The following is a 14,118-nucleotide window of genomic DNA, read 5'->3' as shown; positions in this document are numbered from 1 at the left end:
TTCAAATACTAGTTCCAGTTTGACCAACGAAATTGGATTGTGACAAAAAAAAAAAAAAAAATCAATGATCTATCCAACCTTTCTTCCTATTCCAATTCAACTAAGTGCCTTGATGAGTTTTCAAGCGCATCAGGCAGGGCAGTAACTAGTTTAAAAATTCTAAGAATGATAATATAATTTATCCCAAAATTTTTTGTTGCAAAAGGACAATAATATTTACGAGTTACCGTTAGCATCCGTAAGAATTTAAAACGTGAAGAATTAAAAAAAAAAAAAAAAAAAAAAAGAACCCAGACAAAGAGAGACATCAACTCTAACAAGTTATCAATTCAATCTCTCTCTCTCTCTCTTTTTGCATCATCTCTCTGTCTCTTGATGGAGGACTTCCAATCTTCCATCACGAGCACAGGAACCCTAACCCTAATTTCTCCTCAACGCAAATCCTAAACTGTCCATAATTCACGTTCCTTTAGATTCTACCTCAATTTTGCAGGTTGCAGCAACGAGAACGATAGGCTACAGTCGATAGAGAAGAGGAATAAGATGTTATACTGGAACATAGCGAAATCGGCGGAGGCCGTTTTCTCGCGGTGGGCGATGAAGCGGCTCTTCAAGTTCTTGTTGAAGAAGAAATTAGGGCAATTCTTGTTGGGGGATATTGATCTTGACCAGCTTGATATCCAGCTCCGCCAAGGCACTATCCAGCTTAATGATCTTGCGCTTAATGTTGATTATCTTAACGAAAAGGTTGCTGCCTCAATTTCAGCTGTTTTGTCAGTTACGTGAAATTATGCAATTACATGTGTGTGATATGTTAGATTAGGTGAGCTAAATAGGCGTATAGATGGTTAAAAGATATGTTTGTGCATTTGTTTTGCTGCATACCCTTTTTGTTATGCTGGGGATTCCATTGATGGAAGTGGTTTTCAAGGATAGAGACCCAATTCAGAAGATAAGGACGTGTTGTTTTTGTGTGTGCCATCTGAAAACAGGCTTACATGGCTTCTGTTAAGTGGTTTAGTCGTGCCTTTTGTGCTGCTATTATGTTTTTATATTTGATACACTTCTCTTATCTGCTGTTCGATTTTCCCATGAATGTGTTATAAATCTGTATGTCTGGTTTCTGGAAATTGGAAGCAGAAGTAATTAATTTTCTAAGAAAAAAAATATATTCGTTTTTGGGTGTGCACTTTTAAGGCTAAGCGGTATGCTTCTTATTATCTATTTATTTTCTCATGGATCTTATGCTTCTTTGTTATCCAGTTTGGTGTATCAAAATCAGTGATCATAAAAGAAGGTTCAATTGGCTCCCTATCAGTTAAAATGCCTTGGAAGGGTAAAGGTTTTCAGGTTGAGTTGGATGAGGTTGAGCTTGTGCTTGCGCTTGCCCCTTGTCCACAGAATAAATCACCTGCAGGAGATGGGAATAGCGGTTTCAATCAAGATAGTAATCTTCGTGTACAAAGTGAGGGAGGAAGTCATAGGCATGATATGATGGATAGTTCAAATGATGTTCATGAAGGTGTCAAGAAAATTGCAAAGATGGTGAAATGGTTTCTGACAAGCTTCCATGTTAATGTCAAAAAATTAATTGTTGCATTTGAACCAGAATCAGAGGATGAGAAGAAGGCTGGTCATCAGAAAACCTTGGTTCTTCGAATATCTGAAGCAGAATGTGGAACTTGTGTTTCTGAAGATACTAAGTCAAATTCTGATGCAAGAGTTGAGAACTTTCTCGTAATAAGTCAGCTAACAAACTTTATAACATTTCAAGGAGCAGTACTTGAACTACTTCAGATGGATGATGTTGATAATCAAACTTGTTTTCCTTGTCCAGTAGGTTCAAGTTTTGGTGAGTTGTTATCAGGGCACTGTCCATCTAATGCCACGACTCCAGTTGTGACTGGGAGTAATGGTGGATTTTCAGGGAGTTTAAAGCTGAATATCCCTTGGAAGAATGGTTCCCTAGATATTCGCAAAGTGGATGCTAATATTTCCATTGATCCTGTAGAATTGAGATTGCAACCTAGTTCAATCAAGTGGTTGTTAGTTTCATGGGAAACTTATATGACTTTGGATAAGGAGAAACAGAACAAGTCAACAGACAATGTTGATTTGAAGTCGGCTTCTAATTTCTATTCATCAACTTCCATTCCTGCTATTGTTGCTACTGATAAGGTGATCCCTCCTCATGGTTCTTTGACTGTGCAAGAATCAACAAGTGAAGCTATACTATCTGGATCACATCTTATACCTGATTGGGTTTCGAATTCTGTAAAAGACAATAATAAAGATGATAGCCAAGAAGAACTTGATCTTGGGGCAAGGTTAGTGCACCTTTTTTTTTTTCATAGAATGGTTGTTGCAGCCAAAGTGCAATGGTTGTGACCAGTGCCAGTATATTTTTCTAAAAAAGAAAAAATAGAAATTCAAGATGACTCAAATCAACAAGAATTTACTGAAAATGCAACATAGCAATACTTTAACACCTTAAATAACTATTAATTAAACCCAAAAACATAATGAATTGAAATCAATCTAAATAAGTCACCTCATTTAGCAAATGATATTTGAATCATGTTGAGGAATGTTGATTTAGTGAGAAAATTGTGGAGGATCATATTTTGAATTGAAAATAGGCTTGAGAAGGAAAGCAGTTGAGAAAAGCTCTCTTGGGCACTTCGATAGTGAGCTAGAGAGGTAAGAGTGTAACACAAGAACAAAGAAAAGAAAAAAACAATTTTTTTTTTGTTGTGTAACAGCAACACTGCAAACCCCATAATGGCAGGAAATAGCTGTTTAGCACCATTTTGGGTGAGAGTTTAAAATCCCTATAATGTAATAGGGAGAAACATGATGAAAACTAAAAATACATTAGCGTAATGCAATGACCATTTTTAAAAGATGGATAGACTTAGATATTCTCATCTTGCAAATGTGATCAAGTTCTCCATCAAATTAATCTCATCACTCCAACCCCCATTGAAAGAAAGAGAGAGAAAATAATGTATCATGCATGTTATCATAGCAAAGCTTTATAGTATCCTTTTTTATATTAACCCTCTATAAACTCTGATTCAGCAAATAAGAAAAAAGCAGTTATTTACAAATCTTCAATGTGATTCAATCTTAGATGTTTCTAGTACTTCTAGATACTACACTTGTGTAAGCATGGATCAGATGATGTAATTTTATAGCATCTATAGTATCTATAATCCTGTATCATATTTATGTTGTGTATTTCGATTTTCGAGTGATGCTGAATCTTAATGTTGTACTTTTGGCCTATTTGCAGTGTGGACCAGTTCTTTGAATGTTTTGATGGAATGAGAAGTTCACAATCTGCACTAGGAAGCAGTGGAATGTGGAACTGGACATGTTCTGTTTTCAGTGCATTAACTGCTGCATCCAGTCTTGCTTCTGGATCTTTGCATATCCCCTTGGGTTTGTGCACCTCTTAATATTATATATCTTAATTATTCATTATGTGGATTTGTGCTTGCATTGCTTTTTTTAATTTGCTTCCAACTTGTGTTCTATCTTAATTCATGCTGTTTCTAGCATGCTTTTGTTATTAAAATTATTGTAGAACTCCTTTTCTTTCTCAGATTTTGATTTATCATTTCATTTGGTGTGGTTTGCTTTTGCAGGCTACATCCAACTTAGGCAAGTACACTTTACCTGATTGAAATGCGAGTTTGTAAATACAAAGTTTCTTGCATTGTTATTTATATTATTTTTTAATATTAGGCTAAATAGCTGGTCGTGATATCAGGAAGGCCTTTATGTTGCAATAATTAAAATTATAAGGGATTTAGAAACTAATTTTACAAATTGGTTTTTGAATTTCTAATATTATGACTTCTATTTTTGGAGGATATTGGCATATGAGGTGCCCTTGTTTGTTATGAATCAACGCTTGTAAAGCTTATTCTCCATGATTGGCTAGGGCTATAATTTATACCACGAAGAATCATTGTTGAGCTATAGTTGGCCTTCATCCCAATAATCTTTGTAAATTGTATCATCACCTTATGGCACATAGCTACACATTCTAAATCTGTACAAAGCGCCTTCATGCAGAATTTACTCTTGTGGGCTTGTAGACTGATGGATTTTGTTGAGGTTAAATCTTTTCTCAGTAGCAATACCAGCTACTTAAATGAATGATAGATAAACTTGAGATCCAGTAGTTATGCTTCAACGAGGATATGAGTTTGCTAACTTTTTTTTTTTTTTGGTTCTATAATTCTTGTTTCTTGCTGATGAGGGTTGCAAAATGTACTTGATGATATGCCTTTTTAGACGTTTGGTTTTTCTGCTGTAATTGATGTTTTTCTTTTCAATTGTATACAGAGCAGCAGCATGTTCAGACCAACCTTCAAGCAACTTTGGCTGGAATTTCTATCATATTATCTTTCCAAGATGAAGATCAGGAGTATTTGTGTGGTCCAAAGGATGATCATAGTAATGGCTTACATGTTCACTATATGATCACTGAGTGCAAAGACATTTTTGTTGCTTTGCAGGTAATATTGTGCAGGGAGAATTTAATTCCTTTTATATTCTTTATCTCTGCTTTGTCTTTGTTGGTTTTACATTATATTCCTCTACATTAACTGAAAACATTTGATAAGGTCAACAGGTATGTACTCAAGAAATGAGATTTGAAGGAAAAGTGCTGTATATTGAGGTTGCTGATTACTCCTGCAATGAAAATGATATCTCAAACCTTCACTTGACGGAGTGTAGTACTGATAGCAGAAATCAAACTCTTTCTATTCAATATCTGCAAGGAGACGTTCAAGCTGCTCTTCCTCTGTTGGCCTTATCTGTGAAATATCCTGATTTAGATGAATTAAGTGTTCAAAATGCTTCAAATTTTGTTTTTAGAAATATGACAAAAGTCAAATTGCTTAGTACCTCAGGTGTCACTCATTGCCAATTTACTATAAATTCTGATTCATTAGATGGACGTGTACAAGGTTCAACATCGTTTTCATTGCGATTGCCACATTTCATATTTTGGGTGAACTTCTGGTCTATACATATGTTATTGGATCTTCTGAAGGACATTGGAGAATATGTGAAAATGTACAGTAAGACAGATGAATTTTCTCCTGTCAATCAAAAGTGTGGATCATCTCTTGGCAATGTGGAAAGGGGTTCATGTACTGGTGTTGCAACATTGTCATCTGCAGAAAAATTAGAAGGCAATATATCAATCCCTAATGCGAGGATAATTATATGTTTCCCCTTTGGAGCTGTCAAAGATATTGAGAGTTACTTTTCCTGGGTTCAATTTATTGCTTTTGACTTTACCTCACCATCATCTTTTGACAAGGGAAATGTTCAAGCCACTAGTTTATTGTCAGATACCAGTTCTTGGAAAAGTTATACTCCAAAGGCTTCTAGCTCTTTGCATATGAATGTTGGTAATCTAAATATTTACTTGGTCAATCCTACAAGTCAAAGTGATGCTGGAAGCAACTCCTCTGGTGTGCCAAGGCAGACATTTTGTGCTCAGAAGATTTTATCCGTCAGCAACAGAGGTGGTTGTCCTTCTACTGTTAGTATGATTTGGCAGGAGGGTTCTGTGACCGGTCCTTGCATAGCTGAGAGAGCCAAGTCCTTGGCTATTTCAGAGGAATCTAGGAGCAGGAAAAAAACTGCAGCGAAAGGTTATGAATTTGTCTCTGTAACTTCTGTGAAGGATCTGGAAGACACGAATTCTGAAACTCGGAAGGAGATAATTTTGAGCTCTGCATTTTTCCTGCATATTCATCTATTTTCTGTTTCCATTGATCTTGGCAGTTCTCAATATGATAATTTGCATAATCTTTTGGATCAGATGATTAATATATTATCAGGAGCATCCTGTGACCCAGTAAATGCTGGCGAATTTTTGTCTGTATCTCAAGCATCAATCCTTGTGGAATGTGCTTCCGTAGAGATTTTAATTAGACCAGATATGAAGGAGGATGTGAAAAATTCATTGCAGAGTGAACTTCCTGGATCATGGCATTGTTTAAAATTGAAAGTTCAGAAGCTTGATATGTTGTCTGTTTCAAATATTGGAGGGATTGGGGGTGCCAATTTCTTTTGGCTAGCCCATGGAGAAGGTAAATTGTGGGGTTCAATCACTGGCGTTCCAGATAAGGAGTTTCTTCTGATTTCTTGTAGCAACTCTACAAGGAAACGTGGTGATGGAGGAGGTTCAAATGCATTATCGTCTAGGTTGGCTGGTTCTGATATTATACATCTATGGGATCCAATAAACATACATGAATTTACATCTATTACTGTCAGATGTGGCACAATTGTGGCTGTCGGTGGTCGCTTGGATTGGTTGGATGCAATATCCTCCTTTTTCAGCATGCCTTCTAATGAAATTGAGAAAACAGATGATGATAATTTGCCAAAGGGGGATTTGAATGCATCTTGTGGAACTGCTTTCATTCTGAAATTGGTTGATATTGGTTTAAGTTATGAGCCCCATTTGAAGAATTCAGTGGTTACTGATCTCAATTCTGAGTCCAGTTCCTCATATTTGAAAGATGAAACAAGTGAGCCATATGTTGCTTGTCTGTTAGCTGCATCTTCCTTGACTCTTTTGAATACTACTACAGAGGGTTCTATGGGCAATGATTACAGAATTATAGTGCAAGATTTGGGGTTCCTTCTTTGTGCAGCATTTGAGAATCTTGGTGGCACTTACAGTGTGGAGTATCTTCATGAGATGGGTTATGTTAAAGTTGCTCAGGAGGCACTTGTTGAAGCAATTTTCAGAACCAACTGTGAGAACGGTCTTTCATGGGAGTTAGAATGTTCAGAATCCCACATCTGTGTGGAAACCTGCCATGACACTACCTCTGGTTTGATTCTGTTGGCTGCTCAACTCCAGCAGCTTTTTGCCCCTGATTTCGAGGAATCAATTGTGCACTTGCAGACTCGGTGGAATAATGTTCATCAAGCCCAAGAGAGGAATGAATTCAATGATGGTTTTAGGATAACCAATAATAATTCTGCTTTGTCAACTTTTCAAGTGCAGGTCTCTAGTGGAGATTCAAATAATAAACTGGGGGTTGTTGGTTTAATGGATGAGATAGTTGAAGATGCATTTCATTTGGATGGGAATCAGGACTGCGAATTTGATTCTAGTGAATCACAAGTTTGTGTTTCATTTGATGAAAGCCTCCGTCAAGAGGCTTGCTGCCCCAGTGTTGGAACTCCTGAACTTGTTTCTGATGATGCATCTTTGGATGGACCTACGCCTGTAATAGGACTTGAAAGTAGTCAAACCTCATATTTTCAGAATGGTTTCTTGCCAGAACTTATAGAAGGCTATTGCTTGTCTGATTTACGCCTATTGTCCGAATTGTCTATTGGCAGGCAGTTGCCATCTCAGATTCTTAAATCCCAATCCAGGAATTTTGGGGATGGAGATCTTGGAAGAGGAAATAGCGGATGGTATGAGGATACTTCTTTAAGCATTGTTGAAAATCACATTTCTGAAGCAAGTAGGGAAGCCAGCTTGAATGAGGGTTTGGCAGACAAGCTTCCAACTTTTGACTGTACAAGAACTGATGATGTTGGAAAGCCCTCAGGACGTGTACTTCTTAAAAACGTTAAGTTGAGCTGGAGAATTTTTGCTGGTTCTGACTGGTATACGCATGAAAACAATGGTGGGTCTTCTAGAAGTATTTATGGAAGGGATACAACTGCTTGTCTAGAGCTTGAACTATGTGGGACACAGTTTCAATACGACTTGTTCCCTGTTGGTGGAATATGTGCCTCTAAGCTTTCTCTTTCAGTTCAGGACTTTTACCTTCATGATAGGAGCAAATCTGCACCTTGGAAACGGGTAAAAAATTCTGTCTTTCTAAGTGATATTTTATCATTTTTGTCATTTATAGACAATGTTTGAGGAGTTTTCTACCTTTTGAAATGGAAGGTACTGGGATATTATCATTCAAAAGATCGTCCTAGGGAATCCTCTTCAAAAGCGCTTAAGCTAGAGTTGGAAGCTGTCAGACCAGATCCTTTAACCCCTCTTGAGGAGTACCGGTATATCTGCTGTTATGTTTTAGTTTTTTTACATTATTGAAATGAATCAGAAATGTGTAAACCTTTTCCTTTAAGACACTCAAACAACATGCCTGACTAGCAAAATTCTTCCTTCATGACAGAAACCATTTGTTAGTCTTTGGGGGGTTGATGATAATGTTCTGGTGCAATTTTCTCTCGATAAGGGTTAGAAGGAATCCTAGTTTACTATTTGGGAATTAGAATATGGTTCTGTGTCTTTTGTTTTGTTTATTTATTCATTTGTTGTCTTGATTTGTTTTGATTGAAGAAAGACTAGTTATATTATTTTTTGTGAGCATATTCCAAAATTTTTTTAGGTTCAATTGGCTCAAAATATTTATCTTTTTCATTATGAAGTTCACATTTATTTCATTCATTTAGAGTCAATCTTGTGGCTGCAAACAACGTTTCTTTTCTAATTAAGTTAGTTGATTTCTCACAGAGAAGTACACTGTGTATTAACAATGCATACCAGACGTTAATTGTTGCATTTTTACCCTTTCAGGTTGCGCATAGCTTTGCTTCCTATGCTATTGCAACTTCATCAGAGCCACTTTGATTTTCTCATTGGCTTTTTTGGTGCAAAGGGCTCGTCAACTGACCAGTCTTCCGATCCTGATCAAAATTCAGGTGTTGCAAAACCATACGCAACAAAGAATCTTGCAGGACATAGAATAGCAGATGAGGCATTGCTTCCCTATTTTCAGGCAAGTGCATAACTGTGTTTTCATTAAACAAATTGCATTTTATCATTGCATAATGTTCTTTAGCATTGCCTTTCTTTCTTTCTTTCTTAGCGTTATTCTGTTAAGCCAATGTTGCTTACATACAGTTCCATATATTTGTGGATTAATTGTTCCATATGATATGATGTTTTCGTCATATCATATCTTTTGTGTTTGCCTTGTTCCTATGAATGGTTCAAAATAGTTCTCGAAACTAGTTTTCTTTGTCATTGTGTCTTATTTTTGGGTGTTTTTATACCCACCTCTGTCAAGCCATTGCACTTCTTTTTATGCCCACCAGTCATAACATATTGTTTTTGAAGTTGTGTGCCGGTCATTTATATCTTTGTGATTAGTCAGATATACTTGATTGAAAACGGAGAAAATTTTGTACTCAAGCAAATAAATAATATTGTATAGTTCCTTGTTTAGCTGAGGATATGGCCAGTAGGTAATGCTCTGATGGGATTTATTTTCAATGAATTATTGCATGGGCAGATTAGAATTGATTATTAAGCGATTATCATTTTTTTTTTTTCTCTATTTTTCTTTATAAAATATATTTTGAGTTTGTTATTGAGTTTCAGGTTTTGATTCTAGTCAGTTCTCTGTACTGATTATATTATTTATTTCAGAAGTTTGATGTATGGCCTACTGTTCTTCGGGTTGACTACAGTCCCTACCGCGTTGATCTTGCAGCACTAGGAAGTGGGAAGTATGTGGAACTTGTAAACCTTGTCCCTTGGAAGGTGAATATTTCATTACCTAAATTGAATTCTACAAGATTGTGTTCTTGTGATCCTAAAGAAGCAATCTTTACCAAACTAAAAAAACTTTTCTAGGGCAAGTTCTGCTTAAAACTTTAGTTATTTGGCTGTTCTGAAGTTTGACCTTGTTACTTCAGATATTAAGTTCTGTAGTTAATTTGTGAACAAAATGGCTCCAAGTATTACTGAAGTGGTCCATTTTTATGACATTACATTTTGGCTTAGTGATATTTCTGGTAATTGCTAATGCTATAAACAAACAATTCCAGCATGAGCAGTTACGTATAATTTTCTTTCTAGTAAAATATCTATCAAATATTAGGTTTTCTATCAAATCCTTTTTGTTACTGTCTGGAAATAGATTTGAGGGGAACTATAATTATATTGAATTGAGTGTTTAGTGTCTTGCGGTAGCAACACTTTCATATGCTACATATCTGCCTCTTAAGTTCACACTTGTCCTAGGAGATGCTTTTTTAGATTTGAGTGGAATGTTCTAATTACAAATTTGCAAATTTGATGCAGGGGGTTGAGCTAAAGCTCAAACATGTTCATGCTGTTGGGGTCTATGGCTGGGGCAATGTATGTGAAACGACCATGGGGGAGTGGCTGGAGGATATTTCTCAAAATCAGGTTTCTGCAATATTCACTTACATATTAAGAATTTTGCAATTCTATTGATGCGGTATTTGAAGAGGATTAAACTTGGGAATTATAGTTATTGTAGAATATAGTTCAAGAATTTAATTAGGTTTAGAATTTACTATTCTATTAGGTTATTTTTATTTTCCTAGTTTAAGTTTGTTTTGGACTCCTAATTAGTATTGACAGTGGCGATATTTCAACGCTATTTCTTTTTTATTTTTTCTCTTAATTTAGTCAACCTATCATGAAAAGTAAAAGGGGGTAAAGTAACCTTGTGTTGATTTTTTTTTCTAAAAAAATGATTATCTAAAATTAAAAAAAAAATTATCTAAAAAAAACACAATTTTTTTTTTATTTTAAAACATAATTTCAGTTTTAAGGAGGGAAAAAAAAAGGGGGGGGGGGGGGGTTTGCTAGGGGTGGCCTTAGCCCCACAAACTTCATGATTTTTTTTTTTTAATATATGTATATATATGTATTATTTATTAAAGAAGTAGATAAGGGAGACTAGCGGTAATTTTGGCCCTCTCAATTATTTTCAAAAAATTTTTAATAGGTATATTGAAATTTATTTTTTAAATTAATTGATTTCTCAATTTTTTTTATTAATCTCTATTTATTTATAAAAAAGAATCTTAAATATGTATAATAAATTTTATTTTTCATCAATTGCCCGCTTAAATTTTCTATTGAACCTTAATAATTTATAATTTATATATTATGAATTAAATTGAAACATTGAATTTACTTGGTTGTCATTAAATAAATATAAAAGTTTAATAATTATTCAAACTTTTATATTTACAAATTAAAATTTGATTGTTAGTTGTTATTGAAAATTGAATTCAATCCAATCTAATAATTTCCTATCACATAATCTAAAATCAGTTTGGATTTTTCATTTTCTTTTATTTTTGCTCTCCACCTCGTTATATGGGTACAATACATTTTTTTTTCTTTGTCCTCCCTCTCATTTAGCTTTCTATCATTTATTTCATTCAGATTAAAAATTATTTTATTTATATCTATATAAGTAAATTAAATTGGTGGTCTCAACTTTTATGCAAATTTTAGATGGATCAACTTAAATATTTATTTATTTTTAACTAATATGTTTGTTTTATTATTTTTTTTATAAGCAATATGTTTATTTTATTGTTTTACTAATATCTAATTTTTCATGTCTCTTTAATCTTAATGATTATTTTATTTTTCAATCTTATACTATTATGCCATATAGTTAGTTATATGGCGTTTATATTTATTTTTTTGATATAACACAAATTATATATATATATATATATATATATATATATATATATATATATATATATATATATATATATATATATATTATGTTTGGCTCTCGCAATAAAAATTTCGTGGCTCCGCCCCTGAGTATTGATTTGGGGTTTAGTTTTAGGGTTCCCTAATCCTAGTAAGATTGCTAGTCTATAAGTACTTGTGTCTTGGTATTTTATTATTAAAAGCTTTAATTATTATGATATTATTGAAAATCGTGAATTAATAAAGTTCAGGGAATTTGTTTCTCTTCCTTTAAATCTTGAGGTTTCTCTTGATCCCTTTGTTCTTGTTCTACATCATCTATTCTCCTCCCTGATATGTTGTTTACTGATATTTGTTTCTCCTCCTTACGATGTAGATGCATAAAGTTTTGCAAGGCCTTCCTACCATCAGATCCTTGGTTGCTGTTGGTGCTGGTGCTTCAAAGCTTGTTTCTTTGCCAGTTGAGAGCTACAGGAAAGATCAAAGAGTACTCAAAGGAATGCAGAGAGGTAAATTAATATGTTTCATGACTCTACCGTCTGGAAAGGTGGAGTACTCGTGGGAAGTTTTACATCATTCATTCTATTGCATAATGGATTATATTACATTGCATTGTGACATATCAAACATGGCCTTAATTCTATGTATGACATAATATTTTTGTTACCATACATCTTCATTTCAGAGGAAATACTTAGTGGTAATTAGTGCTGGCCATAACGACCTTTAATTTTCTTTCCAGGTACAATTGCATTTCTTAGAAGCATATCACTTGAAGCTATTGGACTTGGGGTGCATTTGGCAGCAGGGGCACATGACATGTTGCTCCAAGCAGAATATATTCTCACAAGGATTCCTCCTGTCAAAGGCAAAACAAAGCCAAATGTAAGATGTAATCAGCCAAAAAATGCTCAACAAGGAATTCAACAGGTGAACATTACTATATGCCTTGTGTTTTGCATGAGTTGCTCTTGATGTTGCTTGCTGTTTCTTCTAAATTATATTTTGTGCTTTTTTTTTTTTTGTCTTATGGAGTACAGACACATTAGAATAAGATTGGAAGCGTGTGTCACTATGTTCTCTAAATGTTTTAGGAAATAGATTGACATGTCTGTGACCAATATATGTTCCCAATGGTTTTTGATGTTCTCAATTTGCAGGCATATGAGAGCCTCAGTGATGGCCTAGGGAAATCTGCTTCTGTTTTAGTTCAGGCACCATTGAAGAAGTACCAGCGTGGAGCCAGTGCAGGATCTGCCTTGGCAACTGCTATACGAGGTGTTCCTGCTGCTGCTATAGCTCCAGTTTCTGCTTGTGCAAGTGCAGCACATTATACTTTTCTTGGCCTAAGAAATAGGTCAGTACAATTTACTTTTATCTTTACAGCTCTGAAAGTGTCCAGTGATTTCTCATTTTTTGAGATGTATCCTTCATGAGTAATTATTTACTTTTGGTGAGCATGCTTGCAGCCTTGATCCTGAGCGCAAGAAAGAGTCAATGGACAAGTATCTGGGTCCCACTCGGCCACGTGATTTGGATTGATCTAAATGTATGGATATCACCTTAACACGACTAACTGATTTATTCTTGCCATCCTCTCCAGAGTTCTCATTTTAGTTACGGTAATCCACGTGTCATGTGAGTTGAACTCTTCTATAACTTGCTCTTCATACATCCCTGATATATATATATATATATATATATATATATATATCAATTGAAACTTGTTTCCCTTAACACAAAAAAATAATAAAAAAAAAATAAAAATTATTAAGCAGGATAAAAAGCAACAATAATTTTATTCTATTTTATTTTATTTTATTTATTTTTTCTATGGTCTTTGCAAGCATGAAATAGAAAGTCTGCTTTTTATCTTCAGGGAAAGCAGCCCTGGACCGTGTGACAGTAACTGTTAGCAGTTGGAAATACAACTATCACTTGATGCTTAACCTCATTAAGAAGAATTGTTTACATATAGCTTGTATTTTTGGAATCAATAAATGAAATTAATATTTAAACACATTATCTCATTGCTTATAACTAATTTCTGGCTCTAACCGTGAAATATTACATTTTGGTTGCAGGTGTACAGTCGATAAAAACCATCAAATAGATTTTTTCTGGCAATTTTGTACATATTGTAAATGCTGATTGCTGCTTCATGATTTTCGCCTTACTGGCTGATAATGGGAACTTATTGTAATTAAATTGTTGAGTAGGTCATATAGGATAACCCTTGATTCTTTGATAGCCTTTATCACAACCGAATGTATGTTGTTTTCATTCATTGTATATAATTTAATCAAATACGTCAAGAAAGATTAAGGTTTGATAATTTTTAATGTGATTAAGAGCTGTATTATATTATGAGTTTCTTACATTAACTTTAGGTGAATGTGATTCCTATTTTTGTTTGTTTTCAATGAAATCTTCCAATGTGCTTCCATTCCACATACTATATATTTTACAATTTTTTATTCAATTTGTAAACTGTATCTGTGATGATTTTTTCTGTATCAATCTTAAATTAATTCCATTCACATAATCTTTTGAAATTTAATACAATAATGAAAAAGTTTTGTAACATTCTAAGGGAAGCAGGTGTT

The 14,118-nt window shown here is 34.4% G+C and overlaps 1 protein-coding gene across 3 annotated transcripts; it reads left to right on the top strand.

Annotated features, from left to right (window-relative positions):
- The first annotated feature begins 288 nt into the window (after positions 1-288).
- Positions 289-13,879, top strand: LOC110644466 (autophagy-related protein 2). 3 transcript variants are annotated; one of them, XM_021797247.2, is made up of 14 exons: positions 289-747; positions 1,264-2,327; positions 3,296-3,444; positions 4,357-4,529; positions 4,646-7,864; positions 7,955-8,067; positions 8,594-8,795; positions 9,449-9,562; positions 10,106-10,213; positions 11,889-12,021; positions 12,255-12,442; positions 12,673-12,869; positions 12,982-13,150; positions 13,597-13,879. In XM_021797247.2, the coding sequence occupies exons 1-13, from the start codon at positions 544-546 to the stop codon at positions 13,052-13,054; spliced, it is 5,937 nt and encodes a 1,978-aa protein (XP_021652939.2). In that variant the 5' UTR covers positions 289-543; the 3' UTR covers positions 13,055-13,150; positions 13,597-13,879. The 3 variants fall into 3 exon arrangements, with proteins under 3 accessions (XP_021652939.2, XP_021652940.2, XP_058007504.1); XM_021797248.2 differs by having other exon boundaries at positions 293-747; positions 12,982-13,134; XM_058151521.1 differs by lacking the exon at positions 289-747 and adding an exon at positions 779-1,015.
- Positions 13,880-14,118: the final 239 nt, after the last annotated feature.

This window comes from Hevea brasiliensis, chromosome 8 (assembly GCF_030052815.1).
Source record: "Hevea brasiliensis isolate MT/VB/25A 57/8 chromosome 8, ASM3005281v1, whole genome shotgun sequence".
Classification (NCBI taxonomy): Eukaryota; Viridiplantae; Streptophyta; class Magnoliopsida; order Malpighiales; family Euphorbiaceae; genus Hevea; species Hevea brasiliensis.
Note: the sequence above shows the minus strand (reverse complement) of the source record. Positions and strands in the feature narration are given on the sequence as shown.

Coding starts and splice junctions, on each gene's coding strand:
- LOC110644466 (XM_021797247.2), top strand. CDS start 544: ATGTTATACTGGAACATAGCGAAATCGGCGGAGGCCGTTTTCTCGCGG. Junction 9,563..10,105: donor TAAACCTTGTCCCTTGGAAG/GTGAATATTTCA, acceptor AATTTGATGCAG/GGGGTTGAGCTAAAGCTCAA. Junction 12,443..12,672: donor CTCAACAAGGAATTCAACAG/GTGAACATTACT, acceptor CTCAATTTGCAG/GCATATGAGAGCCTCAGTGA.